This window comes from Medicago truncatula, chromosome 7, assembly GCF_003473485.1.
Source record: "Medicago truncatula cultivar Jemalong A17 chromosome 7, MtrunA17r5.0-ANR, whole genome shotgun sequence".
NCBI classification, from domain to species: Eukaryota; Viridiplantae; Streptophyta; class Magnoliopsida; order Fabales; family Fabaceae; genus Medicago; species Medicago truncatula.
Genome location: NC_053048.1, coordinates 35,203,325 through 35,225,249, shown reverse-complemented (window position 1 = coordinate 35,225,249; position 21,925 = coordinate 35,203,325). Strand labels below are relative to the sequence as shown.

Below are 21,925 nucleotides of genomic sequence, written 5' to 3'. Positions count from 1 at the left end.
CACATTTTTGTATCATGGGCTAGCTAATATTGTTGCCAATGTTCATTGCTAGTGTTCACATTATAATGTTCACATTATTATTGCCAATGTTTTTAGGAGCTTTGTGTCAGTTATGAAAGACGCGTTGTTGTTAAGGAACCACCGATTTGAGACATTAAAGGCATTTAATTGTTGCCAACAATTTTATCATTTGCTGCACTCATTCTGATTTTGAGACCACATTTGTGCACATATGCTATGATCATTACATTGTGACTTGTGACATCTCAAACGTTTGTACTTTGAGTCCAATTTAAGGCACTCTTATTTTCTTTCTATATGCTTTTCTTCATTTGAACTTTTCTGAGTCCATAAATTGTATATATACCGTTATTCGAATTGCCTAGAATTGTGATATTGGTAAACAACTATTTTAATCTTTAAATAAATATGTGAGACATTGTCACTATAGATTTTAATGCGTCTTTTATGAATAATTTTAAAGATCAAATTGACTAACAAAAAATACATCTGAAGATCAAACTAACTAAGATATACTTATTTTAAGATCAAACTTAATGAGTTATTTACTTATTGTAATATTGTATATCATATGATTCCAACCAAATTTGTTAAAAAACATCAATTATAATTTTATTTTTTTAAGGAAAAAAGAGAGGCATCTTATATACTTGGATTATAATGGAGTACGAGAAAATGTAAATACAGGCAACCTTATCATGTGAAGGAACAATATATTTTCACACAATAAGATCCGTGAAAACTAATGTATCACACACTCCAACTAGATCACACCATTAAATCAAAAAGTTTGGCCTGAACCACAATATTACTTCGAATTAAACATAACAAATGATGAATGCTTTTAAGTTAGAAAGATTGATCAATCCGAATCCTTCCAAGTATAATTCATTGATTAATTAATTAATTAATTTATCTAGTTTATAAAAAATTAGTCGAATGTGATTGATGCGGCCTCAATTATTTCTGAAGAGGTGTTTCTTGTTGAAAGGAGAAATAAATCAATAAATGCTCTATAAGACTCATGAACAACTTTGTTCTCACAACAAGGACACATTCACGTGTTAAAATTAATATAGTTGTTACAAGGAATGGGCAAATAGTTTTCACAAAAGTACATTGAAATTTAATTTCATCCAAGTATTTATAAAAAGTGTTTTAAGGGCCTTATAAAAATGCAACCTTATGGCTTGTAAATAACTATAGGACTCCTTACAATGTAACGTGGACTTCTCCATATAAGTGAACCTGATAGAATCTCCATACTTGTAATAATAGATTTAACTTTCACAATTACTTTGAAGCTTCTCTTCTGCATTTTTTTATCAAAACTAAGGACACTAGGCTTCACTGTGATTTCAACTCCTTTTGGTGATCTAATAGTAGCATTGTAGGTAATTGGAACAGGACCTACATTGGTCACTGTTCTTCTAAAAACTCCAATTTGTGTCTCTTTCTTGCTTTCCAAGCTAAGTTGCATGGTTGGATAGTTGATAGCATCATAGCCAAGTCCAGGAATTAAAGAGGAGCAATTTATAGGAGAACCAATTAGTGCTGATAAACTTGAACCCTTGTAACCTTCATGGCATAGGAATTGGATATAGCCAAGGTCGTCCATGTCGTAGATTAAACCAGGACTCACAGCTCTTGTTGGGTTTAGTTGACCAGAACCAAAGGCAAATTCTGCTTCATTGTTAATTCTTTTGCTCATAGGTTTGGCTTCATAAAGATTGTAAACAAGTTAGTCATGTCAAATTGTGAGTTTATGACATGAACAATTCAACTAACACAAGTGTAAATAAGCTTTGGATCAATTTGTACAAGATTAAAAAAAGTAATATTTAGTTATTTAGCAACAATAATCTCACCAGTGGTGATAATTGCAGATCTGATTGCAGCAGGAGTCCATTTGGGATGAAATGACTTCACATATGCTGCTACACCAGCGACATGAGGACATGCCATGGAAGTTCCGGATATTATTGAAAATTCTGAAAATTGTGTATCCCCTGCCAAACCAGTGAGTGATTTCCTAAGAGTATAAGATGCCAAGATGTCAATGCCTGGAGCTGCAATGTCAGGCTGCATCATATACATTATAAAACACCTTCAGTTCATTAAATACATTCTTTATGGAAAAATACCATCAATAGTAATACCTTGAGAAGATGTTTGGATCCTGGATTTGGTCCTCTAGATGAGAATGTAGCAGTAAATGGAGCTAGCACTTTTTCTTCATGGCTCTTGTATATCACTGCTGATGGTGACCTTGGTTGAACAAGAAATTCAGTTTAATTAAGCGCTTAGTGCATGCATGTATATCATACAAGTGCTTATGTATAAGTTAACTGTTTTTATATAAGCCTGTTTTCGTAAAGTTATTCTGACGAGCTTATGGAAAATAGCTGAAAACAGCTTATAGACATGTCATAAGTTGTTTCCATAAGTTCTCCTAAGCAGTCTTAGAAGGGCTTATACTTGTAGAAAAGCTCAAGTAATTCAATCCAAACAGACCCTAGGTAACTATTAATCTCAGTAGACATTAAGAGAACAAACAAGAGCATGTTTTTGTACCTTGTAGATTTGATATAATTGGTAATAGTTTCACCTATGCTATGATTGACAATAGCAGCAGGAGCTATCGAAATTTGAGCAACATCAGGATAATTGTCATATTCTATTACACTACCAATTCCTCCAATTTCTTTTACAGTAGCTTCAGTGCCCCATGATCCTATGCAGTAAACAAGCTTTCCCTTCACCTTATTTGCTTGTAAGGAGCCTGAGTTGCAGAATCTGTAAATGCATTAATTTGTTTATTTTTTAAACCATTTACTAGTTCTTATTGAAAAACAAATGGAAAATTACTTAGCATCTTCCTTGCTTTTCGAGTCTTTCGCGGCATCAATCCCATTAATAATAGGATACCGGTTTTGTTTTGGATCGAAACAGCTAATTCCTACACCCTTCATATCAACATAGTTGAATGTATACATGTTAAATTCATCATGAAAACAATCATACCAATCCACATAATGTCACATTGATTATTATTAATAACCATATGATCTCAAATTTTATTTTTAGACCATATACTTAGTTTTGAGTTCCTACAAATTATAAAACGGCATGTTTTTAGTCCCTAAAAAGATACTAAAAACATGCTTTGTAGTTTGTAGGACTAAAAAGTACGTACATAGACTAAAAACAAATTTTATAGGAACTAAAAACAAAATTCGCCCAAACATTAAACTTACAGAAACATTTTTTCCACTTCCTAATTGTACAGTGCTCTTGAAGGCTCTGTCAATGCCACTAGCTGCTGCAGTCACAATCCATGGTGCAGTATTTGTTACAGTTCCCATACTTGGACCATCATTTCCAGCTGATGCAACAGTGATTATACCTTTCCTCATGGCATGAAATGCGCCAATTGATATAGAGTCATGAACATAATCCGGACTTCCTCCACCTATGGAAATGGATATGACATCCACACCATCATGTATAGCCGCTTCAAATGCGGCAAGTATGTCCATGTCTGCACATCCAGTTGATGACCAGCAGACTTTATAAATTGCCAACCTAGCCGATGGCACAGCGCCGCGTGAAGTTCCATTAGCCAATCCAAAGAGATTTGCATTTTGGACTAAATCACCTGCAGCTGTCGATGCGGTATGAGTACCATGACCATCAACGTCTATGGGCGATAATATGTCGGCTGGGTCAGGGTTTCCATCAGCTTTGAAGTATTTGGCTCCTATGATCTTGCTAGAGTTTTCATGCAGGAGGAATACATGAGTTAGAGCTTAAGCCATACACTAGGAATTGTATAGTTTTATACTTTACTTCTGAGCTTTAGATCGAATCCTTTTGTAATCATGTTAAGATTATTTATGTGATTGCTAACTAATTGAATAAGAATTTAGTGATAAATGTAAGAAGACAAAGATGATTTACTTATTGCAGCCTGAGAAATTAGCATAGTGTTTACAAGTTCCTTTCCATTTTGCTGGTGGAGGACCTAAACCATCATCCTTGAAGCTTTTCGACTCGGGCGTGATCCCTAAACACATATTTTTGCAATTAAATGACAAATTACCATTTACACAATGTCAGTATTCTCATATTTAAGTACTATAATATACAAAGAAGAAAATGAAGCTAAGATAAACCTGTGTCCAAAAGAGCAACAACTATGTCGCGTTCTAATTTCAATCTTCTCTTGGCAGTCAGAGGTAAACCAATGAAGTTCCATGATCTTGTTGTGTGTAACTTACGGTATTGATTTTTAAACACCAAAAGTACTTCATCCATGGCTACACATACAAAAAAATATTCGAAGAAAAAAACAATATCTACAAATTTTAAGCTAGAGAAAAAATTATACACACCAGATAACTTATTGACTTCATCTTCTGACAGTTTTGCAGCAAATGCATTGAAGCTCTTTGTGTAGCTATATACAATGGACTCTTTGGCTTCATGATAACTAAGTCAAAACACAAAACAAAACAAAAAATACAAATTGCTTCATCCCAAAGATTAAGAGAGAAAGAAAGAAAAGAAAAAAAATAAAGAAATGCTTGATTGAATTAATAAGGTTACCTTCCCTTCACAGAAGATAGAACATTTAATTGAGTCTCAAGTGCAATGTCTCTATTTACAGGTTGAACTCCAAAGAAAACAATGTAAAAGTTCTGTAGGCAATTCACATAGTAAGTATATGGTCAAGTTCATATAGAAAACAAAACCTGAAATGTTAGAAGCTAGCTCAAACATGAAAGAAATGAAATAGATATTTTATTAAGGAAGAAATTCAATGCCTTTTTCTCAACTCCATCAACTGAAGCATTGCTTAGCAAGATCAGTAGTAATTGAAGCAAAAGAAAAGGAAAGGATTTTATCAGTTTCTGTAAAACCATATTTAGAAGTGACATTCTTGGAATTTAACATTGCCAAAAACAGACTCTAAGAAGTTTATATATACCATTTGAAAGTTACCAAATGAATGAGTTATTACTTGCAACTTGTTTGCTTCTAGCATAAAAATAATCAAGGTTTTGGTGGAGAAAGCTTGTAAGAAAGATTAAGAATTTCTAAGTCTATCCATAACATAAGTCAATGTCACATATGGAGCCTAGGATTGCTTCTTCAAGTGAAACTTACATTAACATTTTCATTTTATTTATGTTTGTTGTTATCTTGTGATTAAAAACACAAATTGCATTGTGATTTTCTTGTCTCAAGAAAGTTTGATAATAAGTAGTAGAGTTAGAGAAGTTTTAATGTTACAATTTCCAAGACACACATCACTATCAAGTATAGTATAGATTATTGCTTGAAAACAAAGAGCCCTTGATATTATGAACACCCTATTCCTTGAATTCCAATGCAAGCGTTTTAGCCGTACAATATTGACTACTTAGGCTTAATAATGGGCTTAGCTTCAAGTATAACCCAAATGAAACACACACTTGGATAAAAAATGTTTTCACTCAAACACAATCTTATCATCCATTAGTAATAGAAAGCAACCATTAGAAATATTATTAGGGTTATCCTAATAAATACCTTTAGGGCACTTGTTAAGGATTCAAAAAATGGAAATAATTGTTAAATTTCATGTAAAAAAAGTTGCTTTTTAATCTTTCAATAAGTTGAATATATAATTTTTAAGGTAAGTTGCTACTTTAAGCTTTTTATCAAGTGTCCTTATGGCACTTGTTAACATTTTCCATTTCATTATTACTAGCATCAAGATGGGTACTAACATGTCTCTCTTTTAATTTTTTTTTATTGTATTTAGCTAATAGTATGCTTATTTTATCGCATTTGGTTAAAAAAATTGGAAGATTTAACTTATATTGTTATTATTATAGTGGAATAGTTTCTATTTACTATCAATATTACTTACACATGAATAGGAGGCAGACGGGCAACAAGCTGTGTCGCTAGACTTTTTTGGATGGCAAAACCAATCCTCGTAAACACAACATTCATGGACTTAGGAGACATAACATTGTTATGCATAACCCTTTGGACTCTATGTAGAAGGTCAACTGTCTCTGATGCTAGGAAGTCAAAAGTGTCAAAAGCAAATGGTATAAAAACATGTTGATTGTCTAAACACGCTTTCTCATGTTTGGCCACTTTGCTTGACGCAGCTTTTAGGGTTGTCTGTCCTACTGTAAAAGCCCCCACCCCTAAACCCACAAGTGGTGAAACCCCAGTCAAGTCCACACATACATGTTTTCCTCCAACCCATCCGTACACCATAACATTTGCAGGCCTAAGTGTCGATCTTCTATCTAGTGGGTCAGTCAGAAAGTTCACAGGCGCCTCCTTCTTCACCGATGCTCCCGCTCGCCTGAATATATCAAAAAGTACATCCCTAACAAAGTCATGCTTGTACTTAAAGCTGAGAAGCTCCTTACAATGAACGACATGCTTCATAAAAGTATCCAAACATGCCTTACGACAAACAGGGCACACCTCATCAATAAAAAAAAGTGGAATCATACAAAAGATAAAATTGTAATTTGAATAATTTAAATGAAAAGTATGATTGAAAGATAAAAAGTCTACTCAAAATCATGATGCACTTTATATATAAATATATAGATTTTGGAAAAAAATTATCCATAGGTATACGAGGGGAGAAAGAATACATAAGTGGAACAAGAACATGGGTACAAATGTTGGTTACTCCTTTACCAAACTACGACATATATGCTTACTCAATCATCATCATGCTTGTTTAGCTATATATAGTACATAGTTTCTAGTTGAAGTCATCCATCTATCATTAGAGTTACCATCACTCAACCACTTATGATACATGTGTAATTTCAACCACTAATAAAAAAATATAAAGAGTTGATTTTTTTTTTTTTAACATTTTGGTTCATATGAGAAGGGATCTTAATAATTTAGAATTCTGACGTAAAGTAAGTATAACCTAATCAAGAGTTAATATTTTAAAGTATATATGATTTGCAAAACATTCATAACGTCGACTGAATAGTTATTTTTATGCTATTAACGATAAAAAAATTATAAAATTTTACTTGATTATTTTAAAAAATTAACTTAGAGTGTGAACTCGAGAAAGGATAAAAAGAAGTTTAAAGAAAGGATAAAATTGGAAGTAGATATGTTACATAAATATTTAGTATTTCCCTTCCTATATTAAGGTAAAAATAATGCAAGTAATATACACTTTTTATCACACTCTTTTTAAATAATATATACTTTTTATCACACCTTTTTTATCGGTTTAAATATTTGTGGGCGTTTCCGTGAGCTTAGCTCAATTACTAAATACAAATGTATAATATATACAAATATGAGATTCGAACTCCGAACACCAACAAAAAAATAAATAAAAATACATGTGAGTCCCACCAAATTTAAACCAAATTTAGAAGATTTAGTGAATTTGCGTGAATTTTAAATAATAAAAGAAAAATGTATTTTAATATGTGGTGGCCGATTTTCATTTCCGAAACATTACATTTTTTGAACTAAAAACCTTTGCACTACGTCCCACCTTAAACCCCAATGTCCGTCCTCAAAAACCTCACCCGCCAAAATCTCTCCCTCACGCGCCACCTCTCCTCCGCCGCAATCGCAACCACCACCACCGCATCCAAACTCCACGACCGTTACACTTTCGAACCCCCACCATCCCTCTCTCCCACCCCCCAAAACCCCAACTCAACACCACCCAAACCCCATCGCAAAACCCCCAAACCCAAATACAAACCCCCCTCCTCCCTCGACCGAACCGGAAAAAAACCGATTCGCTCCACCCTTCCCTTCGATTTCCGGTTCAGCTACACGGAAAGCAGCCAAACGGTGAGACCGATTGGACTCAGAGAACCGAAATACTCCCCATTTGGACCGGACCGGATTGATCGGGAATGGACCGGGGTTTGCGCGCCGGCGGTGGATCCGAAGGTGAAGGAGTTGGATGGGGAGGAAGATCCGAAGCTGGAAGATGAGAGGAAGAAGAAGAGAGAGCATGTTCAAGGAGATGCCCTTACCAATGCCGAAAGGAAAGCTCTTGTTTTGCAATGTGAAAGAGGGAAAACTAAGCGTCAAGTTAATATGGGTATTGAAATTTAATAACTTTGTTATTTTTTCTTAAGTTTGGTTATGTTTGGATAATCAGCTTAACTAAGCGCTTTTGGTAGAATTGATTATGTATAAGTTCTTTCTATGATGAAAGATAAAATAAAGTCAATTTTTATATAATAAGTTATATTTTAATTTCATAAACTATCATGGTGACCTTATAGACATGCCATACATGCCCTATAGTATAGCTTGCTTCCTACGAAGCTTAGACACGAACACTAACATATCCACACTGATAATAATTTGAGGAATGACATAATTCAATGTAATCACATATGACACATGTTGGATACTAGACACGCCTTTGATCCTAAGTGTCAGTGCTATAGAGCATGCTTCTATATTAATGTTTCGTTCTGTTTAATAACTATTTTTAATCAATGTTTTGAATTGTAATTGTTTCTACATTGTGATTCTTGATACTGGGGAGAAATGTGGTCAAATTGTAGCTGATGTGGCCTCAACTGTGGTCGTGGAGACAAAATATAACTAGAAATGTCTAATTTATTTAAGGAAAATGTTAACAAGTGCCTCAAGGCCAAGGGCATTGTTTAAGCATCTAAAAGTAGCAACTTTTGCATTGGAAATTGTACGGTTATAACTTGAACAAGTGTTTGACTTATATTTTCAAGGCATAATTTCTTTTTATGGGTTCCTTAAACAATGCCCTTAGGGCACTTGTTAACAAGACCCTTTATTTAATGATCATTGTGATAATATCATGGAATTCAACTGTTGGACTGATCATATTTAATGTAAACAACAAGAATTACTTCTAAAGTAAGTGGGGATCCCTGCTGCATATGTGTGTCTATGTATATGCATATGCATGTGTGATGTTTGTGAGTCTGTGTTCATAATTGATTTTGATTTGGTTTGGTTGCAGGACGGGACGGTTTAACTCACAACATGTTAATTGAAATTCATAACCATTGGAAATATACTGAAGCTGTTAGGATCAAATGCATGGGTGTTCCAACTGTTGATATGAAAAATGTTTGCACCCAGCTTGAGGTTTATACCAACTACTCATACTCCTTCGACTCTTTTGCATCTAACCGCGGACAACCTTACATTCTAAAGTGAATGTTTCTATTAGGATCAGTTTGAAACATATGCTATGTTGGTTAAATCCCTGTTTTGATTTTGCGTCATTATTATGTCAAAACTTATCTAATAACACAAGCATAAGCAACTCTCTTGTTCTTGTTGCAGGACAAAACATTTGGAAAGGTTATTTTCAGACATGGGGGTACACTTATATTATACAGAGGTAGGAATTATAATTCAAGAAAGAGGCCTGCAATTCCTGTTATGTTGTGGAAACCTCATGAACCTGTGTATCCGAGGCTGATTAAGACAACAATTGATGGCTTAAGTATTGAGGAAACAAAAGCAATGAGGAAGAGAGGCTTGGCTGTTCCCGCTTTAACAAAACTTGGTATGCTCAGTATACTTTCTAATTTCGGTTGCCAGTTTACTCTTGTAAATGTTATTGACTGATGATTGAATTGCAGCAAAAAATGGCTATTATGCTCATTTGGTAACCATGGTCAGAGATGCTTTCCTCACATGTGAATTAGTTCGGATAGACTGCCAGGGTCTCGAGAGGAAAGATTACAAGAAAATAGGCTGCAAACTCAGGGTAAAGACAATTAAATCTCTTTTGCTTTTTGAATTAGGTTATCGTAATAACTAGCTTTACAACAAATAAAAGTTTTAGAACGAATCCTTGTGAATCAAATGTGATTATAGAATATAAGAGGATCTGGCTAAGAACTTATTTGTGATGAGTGATATATCTTCTGTCGACTTGAATTTTTTTTCCTGGAATTGTGAGCCACGTGATGTCTTTGGTTGGTTGACGATCAATATAAGTTGTTCTTCTTTTTCTTTCTTTTTTACTTCTTGAAATTTAAAAATGTACTATATATATATATATATATATATATATATATATTCTATTTCAGTAAAATATGATTATCATCTTACTTTACATTGATAGTCAGAATCTGAGGTAGCCAGACCACCATCAGAACCCTGCACCATTGTCACTTTTTCCTTCTAATTTATGAGAGATGTATTCTCCACACCATTGTCTCATTTGGTTATCATAATAAGGGAAATTTACAACTTACTGTCCTTGGTTGATAATAAACAACAGCCTTTATGCCATCTGAAATTTGACACATACCCTCCCGAGGTTTGCTCATTTATATTTAGCTACATTGTGATATTTTGATTATTTTCATCCACCTTTTTTAACAAAATATACATATTAAAATTGCCTAACTTATTAATATGGTTATTAGTTGAATTGTAGTACAAATAGAAAATTGTATTAAATTCTTCCACTCTTAATATTTTTGAAGAAAACGAATATTGAACTTAAATGTTTCACTTCGCCCTTTATCTGAAATCCACATCTCAAAAGCTTGTCTGGAGAAACTATGCTTATTGTTGATTACACAAGCAACTAAATTGAAGTTACTGGCCAAATCTACATATCAATTTGTTTGATCAAGAGATAATCATAATAAGAAATGAGTGACTGGCTTTTTATAAATATTTTGGCTATTTTTACATGTATATTCCAAAAAAATTGATTGAAAATAGTACAAGGTGGCTATGTAATAACAAAACAATCCACATGAGGATAATGTGGCAAATTTTATAACACATGATGAGTGAGTCAAACCTAAGGGGTAAAGTTCAATATACCCTTTTAATAATGTGAAGTAAATAATTATAATAGTGGTGATTGTAATGCAGAATTGGTGGCATTCTGTTCTACCGTTCAAACTTTTTACACAGATTCATGATTTATAGTTTCCAGGTTCTTTTTATTTGGGCTTGGCACTTTAAATTGCTGATTTTCAACTGTCTCATGTGTCGATGCAGGACCTGGTCCCCTGTGTTCTGGTGACTTTTGATAAAGAACAAATTGTAGTTTGGAGGGGGAATGATTATAAGTACTCGAAGGATGGATACTTTCTTAAAGATCGAGAATCATTTGATGATGATGATGATGGTGGTGGTGGTGACTTGCTTACGGATGAGGACGAAGAGCTTGAGAACACCAGCCTATGAAACTAACACTGCAGTCAACTGTGATGATCTAGTATAATCTTACTTTGCTCGAAGTTCAGCCTTATATCAGAAGTTGCTTGAAGATTTTATTATTGTTGTTCTGTGTAGGGGTGTCAGCAGGGCCTCAATGCCCTCGGTCCCCGTCCCACGGGTTCATGTGGGGATCCATCAACATAAAAATGTAAATTTAAGTTATTTTTTGGATGAATTTCAATCTACTTGTATTTTTTTTTTAAAGAATGGCAAAATGGCCAAACAATATCATATTTCTAACACATTTGTACAAAAATAAAAAAGATATTATTATAATATTCTTGGGGACAGAGGCATGATCCCCATCCTCACTTCCTTCAGGGGGTGTTTCTTCTTGTCTCTGCAGGGGCCCAAACGGATCAGTCTCCGCGGGGTCGTTATAACTGCTGATATATTGGCTATTTACAGTGATCTGCAAATATTGCACTTGGCTTTTCTTGTGGGAATCAGATATAAATGTTTATCATGAGTTAAATTCATTATCTTGTCATATTCACAAAAGCCAATTTGGAATCACTTTAATGCTTCAATTCAATGACACAATCAAGCTTGGAAGGGTGTCAGTTTAATAGTCGCTGGTTTAAATGTAGTAGCTAAGAATTGCTAGGTAATGCCATGAGAGAATCCTTGAGTGGAATTGAGTGTTTTGCATATCAGAGTCCCAGTTACGACTTCTAGGGGCAACAGTTAAAAGTCCAGCACCATATTTGTCACTTGGCAGTATATTCTCAGAATCTTCTCTCACAGCTTTGAGACAAATCCTTTGAATTGGAAATGGTAACTTTGCAGCCTTTCTTGGAGTGGTAACTCCAAGATTTGAACTCACAATGCTAGATTTGATATGAGAAATTAAGGTCTTGTTTACTTGGAGAAAACATCTTTTATTTCAATTTCTTAAAAATATTTTTTTTTTTAACGAGTTGGTTTTATTTGTTAACAAGTAAAAAAGAGTTTTAAAAGGTGAAATTGTGATGAAGGATGCTAGTTAGGGATGATGCATTTTGAGAGATAAAAAATAGAAAATAGTTCTTTTGACATTTTCGTTGTTTTAGAAAAGGTAAGACATTTTTTCGCTTCAAGAGTTTTAATGAAAATATAAAATGTTTTTATAAAGTAAACAGACCTACATAATGTTCAAATTATTCTTAGATTATATATAATGGATCTTTGGATTAGCACAGTTTTTGGGACAAAATTAAAAGAAAAATAAAAATGGATTATTTTTAACACAATAAGATGATACAAACACTGATATACTCATGATAGTAAATCCTGGTTTTCTTTTCTATTAATTAAGTTTAGGCTTGGAGGGAATCGAATGATGAAGTCATGAAAATTGCTTTTTTAACTTCAATAACTTCCTAATAACACATGAAAGTTACAAAATTGCCCCCAACGGTAGTTAACTACCATTAACATATTTGGAAGCAGTTAACTACCGCTGAGGCCAGCGGTAGTTAACTAACGCTGCGTTATGGGAATAAACAAGAACATAAGCATCAATATTCCATTTTCGAGAAACACAACACTACTCAACTCTCTCTTTCAAATTTCTCCAAACTTCAATTGCACGAATTTGAGCCCAAGTAAATCTCAAGTAAGTCATTTTCTTCCTATTTACATGCAATGTAGGTTGTTTAGGGCTTTATTTTACTTAATTTTGAGCAAAATGTTAGTTTTAGGTTTGGTTAAAAAATTGCAAATTAAGCATGATTTAGATGTTTTAATGTATTGTTGTTGCTGGAATTGTTGATTAGAGTAAGTATAGGTACACCGTAGTTGTTTAGATGTTCAAATAACACTAATTGTGTTAGTAATTTAGAATGCACTTAAGGTGTTTCATGAAATGCCTAAGTGGGATATTCTTGCTTTTTTTGTTATTTTTTTTTCAAATTGGTTAAATTTTATAATGTATATATGTTATAATGATTCTAAGTTTAAATTTTTGTTTTTTTAGCAAATTTGATTAGTTTGGACATAATGATAGAATAACCATATATGCCTAGAAAAACTTCAATTGTTTAGTTTTATTAGTTTGGATTTTTGTCTTATAATGTATATATCTATCAAATATCAATCAAAACCATATATGCCTAGAATATGTATCATTTACATCATTATACCTTTATGTTCCTTTGAAATGCCTAAATACATTGTCCATTTATTTAAAATTTTTTTATTGTGTTTTTGCACAGATATGTTTGGGGAGGAGGACGAGCAGCGGCGACGTATTAGAGAGGGTAGGATGCGCAAAGGTAAATAGGCAACTACCGCTAGCCATCAAAAGGAGTGGCAGGAGGTAAACCTGTATGTCCCAAAGACCCGGAGATGTAGGACGTGAGGCTAGGTGGAGAGGGCTCACAGTCACAGATGGATTACACGCAGGTGGTTGATCCGACACCTGCACAGGAGTATGCCGAGGGATTTGATGGATATGATTGGATGAAGGAGGACGTTATATTTTATCAGCCGGAGGATGAGGCATCTCAGTTTTATCAGACATAGGAGGTGGCATAGGCCGAGTATGTTGAGGCAGAGGATGACGATTGTCAAGTGCCTGTGCCTGAGCCTGAGCAACATCGTGATCGTGATGAGGTGGCACATGGTGTGGCTATTGTAGGGCCTCCCTTTCCTGGAGGTCCTCGGGATACAACATTATTGTTCAACTACGCGAAACATGTGGCGGTCCCTCTTTGGGTGAACGATAATAATGTAAGTCTTTTAATTCTTTAAACTTTTTATTTTTAGATTAATTTTTTTATAAAATGTTATATGTTATATAGTGATTTAGGTGATTTAGTTATTAACTTGATTAATTGATTTAGTGCTTAAGTATTAAATGTTATATGTTTTATTAAATGGTAAATGTTATAGGTGATTAATTTAAATGTTATATGGTGATTATTAAATGTTATATGTTTTATTAAATATTAAATGTTAGATTGATTAATTTAGTGATTTAAATGTTATATGTTTTATTAAATGTTATATGTTTTATTGTTAAAGTGATTAAATTTTGTAGTGATAATTTATGAATTGATTTAATTTTCAGATGTGGTATGATAAGGAGTATCGTAGTGTAAATTCAGGGAGAAAGGGGAGAGAGCTTTCTAAGCCGGAGGATCATTTTAGGTTGTTTTAGGATCCTTTAAAAGCGTATGGCTTACATGATCTCATATACACCGGGTATGCGAGTGTGACCCATGCCATGATACGTGCACACGGAGATCAGTAGTTTTCATCTACCTGTGGAGGAAATGACGGTCACTTTGGACGATGTGTCTAATCTCCTCCACCTTTCCATTGAGGGCCGCATGATGGACCATGATGCGAAGGTGGATCGGGACCATGAGATTACATTGATGACAAGGTTGTTGGGCATGTCAGATTCTGTTGCTCGTTCTGCGTCAAAGACTAAGTATGGTGCTCATATTAGTTATCCTGCACTGAAGCGACTTTATGAGGAGCACCTGACAGAAGCTAGACGGCTGGAAGACCCACAGACGATGGAATGGCCGGTGGAGAGAGATAGGAGGAGGCATTGGTATGTGAGGAGTTTTCTTCTATATCTCATCGGTAGTGCGCTGTTCACTAACAAAACGAACGGACACATCAATGTGATATATCTTGATTGTATGGTGGACTTGAATGCGATTGGGAAGTGGTCATGGGTAGGGATGAATTTAGCTTACATGTATGATTATCTTAATGATTTTGTCCGTCTGTGTAACAAGACGATGGCTGGATGTGTGACCCTTCTTATGGTAACAAATTTAATTTTTTAATATTTATCTTCATTTATCCATGAATTTATTTTAATATTTTTTTGAAGTTTTTATAATTTTTTTTTATCATTATGTTAGATTTTTTTTTCTAAGTTCGTCTACATTTATTTAGGATTTTATGTTAATATTTTTGTGAAGTTTTTATAATTTATTTATCATTTTGTTAGATTAATTTTTACTAAGTCCGCCTACATTTATTTAGGATTTAATTTGAATAGTTTTGTGATTTTTTTCCTCGCATGAATGGATTTTGGAGCATTTTTCAGATTCATACCCAAGTAAGTCTAACAAGATCTGGAAGGCACATATGCCATGTGCCGGGAGATGGCTTACTAGAAGAGGGCAAACAACGGTGCACCATTACCACCGACTCCTAGATCGCATATGGGTGGATGACGCGAAGTGGTCTACATATCATGATCACAGAGCGGTGCGCCATTTTCAGATTATTTGCACTTACTCAAGATGGCTGATTTGCGGGAAGGAGAGGGTGTACCGTCATTTACCTAAGCGGGTGAAGAGGCAGTTTGGGTATATGCAGGACATCCCCAAACATCCGTCAGATGTCCCTGAGATTCTTGTGGATATGATGGCTAATGTGTTCAAAGAACCCCGTCCGTGGTGCTATAGTGATTGGGAAGAGAGGTACGAGAAAGCATGACAACATGAGCCTGGCTACATGGCTTGGTATGCCAAAGTCTCTCACCCTAAGATTATCCCACCTGATGACGGATCTCCTCCCAGGTTGGCGAACCAGGAGCAGCTTATAGAGGAGGAGCATGCCAGAGAGATGTCTGACACATTGACGATCATCAGGGATGTCGTGCAGATGTCGGATAATGATGTGGCCTTGTTAGTAGGAAATAAAAGTTGGACTAATATTCGACCTCTAAAGGTCTTGTTATTACTTTTTGAAATGACTTCCAGACTTAAAGTTAACTTTCATAAAAGCATGTGTTGGTATTAATTTTCAGAGTCTTGGTTGAATGAGGCTTATATGGTTTTGAATTGTAAAATTGGCCATGTTCCCTTCTTTTACTTGGGTCTTCCTATTGGTGGTGACTCGCGTAAATTGAATTTTTGGAAACCATTGATTGAGAGAGTTATCTCTAGATTGTCTAGGTGGAAGAGTCGCAATTTACCTTTGGGTGGCCAATTGGTTCTTCTAAAATCTATTTTGTCCCTTCTCCCGGTCTACTTCATTTCCTTCTTCAAGGCTCAAACATGTATCATTACTTCCCTTGAATCTATTTTTAGTTTTTTTTTTTTTTGGGGGGACAGGAAAATATGTTGGATAAATTGGGACACTATTTATCTCAAACAGAAGGATGGAGGTTTCAGAGAGAATTTAATTTAGCTTTAATTGGCAAATGGTGTTGGCGGTTGAGGGAGGAAAAAGGTTGTTTGTGGCGCAGTGTTTTAGTTTCGAGGTATGGTGAGTATTGCGGGAATATTGGTGATGGGGGGAGAGTAGCTTCAATGTGGTGGAGAAACTTACTTAGCATCAACGGTGGCGATGGAGAGGGGACTGATAGTTGGTTTTACGATTACTTACGGAGGGAGGTAGGGGGATATGCACTTTATTTTGGTGGGATCCTTGGTTGGAGGGAGGTATTCAGAAGAGTAGATACAATTGTCTTTTTGACCTTTCTATTAACAAAATGGAAACTGTGACTGATATGTTTTTGTCAGGTTGGGGGGAGGGAGGTAATGCTTAAAGGTGGCGGAGGAGGTTGTGGCCTTGGGAGGAAGAATTGGTGAGTGAGTGTTTTGCGCTTCTTCAACCATTGTTTTGCAGGCTAATGTGAATGTCAGGTGGACTTGAAAACTTCATGTCTCTTCAAAATACAATGTTACTAGTGTTTACAATATTTTGACTTCAAGGGATTCCACCTTATTTTATGATCGCACTGCATTTTTCTGGCATAAGGAGGTCCGTTTAAAAGTTAACATTTTTTCTTGGTGGTTATTACATAATCGACTACCTACAACTGACAACTTAATTAGGAGAAGGGTTCTTCAACCGAACCCTCGTTATTGTTCAAGTGGATGCGGCTCTTAAGAGGATACTGATCATCTCTTCCTGACATGTGATTTTTGGGGTCAAATTTTGTTCGATATATATATAAGTGGCTAGTGTAACAGCCCGTTTTCCCAACTTAAAAATTTCATAAACATTTATCAGAGTAAACAACATATAACGGGATATCACACTTCTTAAAATCTCAAATAGATAAATAATAATTTATCCTTCATCAACAAAATAGCAGCGGAGTTAATTCAAACGTCATAAATAGTCTTGGCACGCAGGCCTCATAAAAGTCATCTCATTAATTCAGTTAAGCAACATGAAAACATAGCATATACGCAAAGGAAAGAGAAATAGCCACTAAAGATCCCCTCCCGTTACGTATCAGAGCAACCTAAGACTCAGTGAGGCAAGGCCACTCACGACAACACAACAGCAACCTACTCTGGATTACCTGCAAGTTACTCATACGAAGAGCAACATTTCCAAGCAGAAGGGGTGAGATTTCACAAAACAATAATATTAAGCATATAATTCAACAATTATATTTAACAACATAAACATCTTAATAAACAACATTGATAATAATATATCATAAACCGCTTCATTCTTTAATCACAACTTAATCTTTATTATCTTCATCGTCTCGACATATGCAAATATGCAACTTAGACCTCTTATATGCATGTGGTACCAATACAGGGCATCAAGCCCCCATCGCTATTTGAGTATTAATATGCATGTGGTACCAATACAGGGCATCAAGCCCCCATCGCTATTTGAGTATTAATATACTTCCAGGGCATCAAGCCCCCATCGCTAATTTTGAGCTAATGCTCCAACGTGGTGAGTACAAAGCTCCAGGGCAATGAATGCTAATGCATGGACTCGACCTCTTAAACAACTTAATTCGACAACCTCTTATATTAATCCAATAATTTGGAACATCATCATCTTCATCATCTTAGACCGACTCATGCAGCTTAGTTAAATAACAAACAGCAACATAGGCAGTATGCAAACCATCATGATATAATAATATCGGATATAAATCAGCAACTCAATTATCAAACTTAAGTCATGTAATGTATATACAATTATATAACATTATAAGCAACATTAATTCATAAGCATCAGTCTTACTGGAACATTGACAACAAGGTAAACAACTTAGTTTCTAACCTCTAAGATCAACTCACATCAACTCGAACGACAAAGATCGCATTCAACCTAAAAAGGCATTCTGTAACACAAACGCTCGCGAGGCGAGAGCCTCTGCTCGCCATGGCGAGTTCGGTCAGATTCTCTAAATTTTCATTCTAAGTCTTTTCAGGTTCAATCTCATTCTACATTCTTTCCTAATCATTATTAGACATGTTCAGGCACTCAAAAACATCTAAGGTTCAACTCAAAAGTCAAAATTACAAAATCTTGCATGCTCTCTGGTCTAGCTCGCTAGGCGAGTTCAAGTGTTCGCCGTGGCGGGGAAAGGTTACTCGCGTGGCGAGCGATGAAGTTCATCGCTCGCCGTGGCGAGGATCATAGCTCGGGAGGCGAGCGATGAATGTCGCTACGGGCAGAATGCAGTTTTCACCTAAAAATCATCAACTCTCATGGTTTTAAGCCTAATCTCGATTCCAGAATTCATCATAATCATTATCTAAGGTCTAAGGACAGTTTCTACATCTTTTTAACAAGTTTTCACCGTTTAATCATCAATTCTCTCAATTTGACCTAATTTCCGATTCTTCTTAAACTCATCTTAATTCATGTTAAATGTAACCGTTGATTCACAGACTTAATAGAATTGCAAAGTTAGTCTCACCCTTACCTTATAGATGAAAATCGCAGCACTCCTAGGTCTTCTCCCTCCTCTTGGCTTTTTCTCCCTTTTTCTTCAAAACTGATCGTACGTACGTTATGTTTTTCTAAACTGGGTTTTCCCTATTTATAACTCCTCCCATTATCTTATCTTATTTCTCTTTCTCCCCCAAAACTCTCTAAAATCTCAAAACAGCCCCTAAACTCAATATTTATTTTATTTTCAAATCTTATTTTATTAAACAATAAAATAAGTCACAACTCCTCATAATCACATAAAAATCACCTCAATCATATAAATCATATAAATCACACATATATTATATAAATATAATATAAACTCATCTAAATAACTTCTAGACTCAATTAAATAATTAGAGAATTAAATAATTCAAAGAGGGCGTTACAGCTAGGTTTAGAAACAATCAACCCATCACATGTTAAATATCACTTCAATTCCGATCGTTGGATGACTTTTCAAAAAACATATGCAATGCCTTTTACTTGTAAATGACAATATATATGGTTGAAGGAAGAGACTTCCCTAAAAGTCAATCAAATTCTCACACATATATTAGTCATCATTAATCAATATAATTGGTGGATACTTTTGAATCAATAACATGGTTGCCCAAAAAATAAGAGATAAATCGTTAAAATACTAGTATAGTATTACAAAATTATAATACTTCCTATTTATAATTATCCTAGGTAGCTTGCATACCAATATATTAGGTAGTCCATTTAACCGTAATAGGTAGGTTGCATATTTTTCATCTTGGGCAACGAAAATAAAATCACTGGTGAATTACTTTAGCCTACATTAGCAATAATGGTTATATACAAACACCTCACAAATACGTAGAAGAAAGGTTGACATCAATGTCAACATCAACATATAGACAAAAGAAACAACGACGAATAGTAACAAACTGAAAACTTGTGGTTCGAGTTATATTTATCTGAGAAAGAAGTTGCAATAGGAGCCGACGAGAATACACATTAGAAGACAATAAAGAATGACCAAATAATGTACTAAGTTGATGGATGAAATAATTCTTAATCATAGTTATACTTTATTTATTTTTCGGCAAAACTCCGAATTAATAAGACTTTTCACTTAAGAATCCCAGAGGAATTAAACACTTGAAAAAAAATTGAGTAAAAATAAAATTACACCAGTTTAATATTTGTGTAATATTACACTACTCATTGACATTTAACATATACAAATTTTACGAAATTCATGTTTAGAAGTTGAAAGTTTATATCATATAAATTATTCATGTAACATTTTACATAAATCTATTTTTTTATTTATTATTAAGATGCATCAATATTAAATAGAATTCATTTGATATAATTTTTCTTGTTGACTCTCTAATTCCTATGATAATTTTTTTTAGTGTTTGGAGTTCGAATCCCGAACTTTACGTATATTATATATTGTCTTTAATAACTGAGCTAAACTAACGGAGATAAGAGAAATATATTCTGGTAATATGGAGTTTAGCAAAATTGTAAATAAAGTCCGATAAAAAATTGTTTCAACTAAAAATCAAACTCAAATTCTTCTAAATCTTGATCATTTGGTTAACTTTTCATCCAACACTAAATTTATAAAATTTGTATTAGTTAAAATGTTATGAAAATGGTATAATATAATCTAAATATTATGTGCATAAGTTAGAGAAGAGAGAGACGTCTTTATGAGTTTAGCTCAGTTGATAAGGACAATACATAAAATATATATTATTCGGAATTCAAACCCCGATCACATTAAAAAAAAAAAAAAAAAAAAAAAAAGAGAAGAGAGAAACGAGGTAAAAATAAGAACGTGGATTAGATGTGATTCATTATTCGAAACGTAGCTAGCCTGACATGCCAAAGTGACTGTTAATGCAGACAAGGACATAGTATTAAGTTAATTAAAAAAGACAAATATGCATAAAAGTAAAATGAAAAAGTTGAAAACAAAAATTGTGTTATAGCATAAAGAGTATGATGACAAGATGGTGTGTTTTCGAGTTGTGATTGGTTCATGGTGTACGTCAATGTACGGATATTAGTTTTCTTTTTCATAAATTACTAATATTACACTATTTTACTCTGTTTTTAGCTATGTTTCTGTTTTTGTACCCCACTTGTCCCGCACACTTACAATTCCAGCCCCACACTCTCCCCTCTCTCAGCTCTCATTCTTCCATCTCCCTAATTTCATTCATCAATGAATGAATCAAATCAATGCCTCTCCCTCTTCTCTCTCTCCATCAGAAATATTATTATACATTATATTTCACTTTATTATATCACGTTTCAAATATCTTCAAAAATATCTGTTGGATAGGATTTACTGTTATGAATATAAAGTTATTGTATAGTGTTTGATGAAAAAAAATATTGTTTGATTTTGATATTAAAATATCATTTCTTTTGAAGAAAAAAAAAGTTATGTGACTGTTTGATGATATTTTATCATTATTTTAATGGTATATTATCTTTTTTGAAAATCTATTCTATGAGATATAACTTGACATATTTGTAAAACATCTTTAGGGTTTCAACGGTAGATTGATAAATTGGATTTTTTTGGTAAGATTGCTTTCTCGACTAATAAATTAATTATTATTTTTATGAACCCAAGATCTATTGATAAACTTTTTTTTTTTTGAAAGAATTTATTGATAAACTTTTGTACTTCGAGACAAATCATTTTAAAAGAAAAAAAAATTATTTCATTGTTTATTATTTATTATACTAATTTTCTATATTTAACATTCACTATTGCAATTATTTAGGCAATTTCTATGGTACACTCGAAAAATTTGAGTGTACCGCTACACCTATATTTAATTTAATAGTTTAATGAGTTATATTTTTTTAGGAAAAAATATTTTCTATCATTTACAGTTATAATACTAATATTTTATTTCTCAAAAATGTCGGCGAAGCAAAATTCAACTTTTTTTTAATTTTTTATTACTTATAATAGTGAATATTTATT

The 21,925-nt window shown here is 33.9% G+C and overlaps 3 protein-coding genes across 4 annotated transcripts; 2 read left to right on the top strand and 1 right to left on the bottom strand.

The window, feature by feature from the left end:
• Nucleotides 1-1,058: 1,058 nt before the first annotated feature.
• Nucleotides 1,059-5,083, bottom strand: LOC11432103 (subtilisin-like protease SBT4.14). Of its 2 annotated transcripts, none has more exons than XM_039827798.1 (11): nucleotides 5,012-5,083; nucleotides 4,630-4,721; nucleotides 4,416-4,513; nucleotides 4,197-4,340; nucleotides 3,982-4,087; nucleotides 3,279-3,792; nucleotides 2,890-2,987; nucleotides 2,596-2,817; nucleotides 2,181-2,289; nucleotides 1,890-2,103; nucleotides 1,059-1,740 (listed from the first exon to the last, which is right to left on the bottom strand). In XM_039827798.1, the coding sequence occupies exons 1-11, from the start codon at nucleotides 5,066-5,068 to the stop codon at nucleotides 1,205-1,207; spliced, it is 2,190 nt and encodes a 729-aa protein (XP_039683732.1). In that variant the 5' UTR covers nucleotides 5,069-5,083; the 3' UTR covers nucleotides 1,059-1,204. The 2 variants fall into 2 exon arrangements, with proteins under 2 accessions (XP_039683732.1, XP_024626287.1); XM_024770519.2 differs by lacking the exon at nucleotides 5,012-5,083 and adding an exon at nucleotides 4,848-4,994.
• Nucleotides 5,084-7,517: 2,434 nt separating this feature from the next.
• Nucleotides 7,518-11,606, top strand: LOC25498880 (CRS2-associated factor 1, mitochondrial). Its single transcript, XM_013593854.3, has 5 exons — nucleotides 7,518-8,137; nucleotides 9,050-9,177; nucleotides 9,379-9,604; nucleotides 9,681-9,808; nucleotides 11,065-11,606. Exons 1-5 carry the CDS (start codon nucleotides 7,585-7,587, stop codon nucleotides 11,251-11,253), a joined length of 1,224 nt encoding a protein of 407 aa, XP_013449308.1. The 5' UTR covers nucleotides 7,518-7,584; the 3' UTR covers nucleotides 11,254-11,606.
• Nucleotides 11,607-14,543: 2,937 nt separating this feature from the next.
• On the top strand, nucleotides 14,544-15,732 carry LOC112416677 (protein MAIN-LIKE 1-like). The gene is made up of 2 exons (XM_024770993.1): nucleotides 14,544-15,033; nucleotides 15,338-15,732. Exons 1-2 carry the CDS (start codon nucleotides 14,544-14,546, stop codon nucleotides 15,730-15,732), a joined length of 885 nt encoding a protein of 294 aa, XP_024626761.1.
• The last annotated feature ends 6,193 nt before the right edge of the window (nucleotides 15,733-21,925 follow it).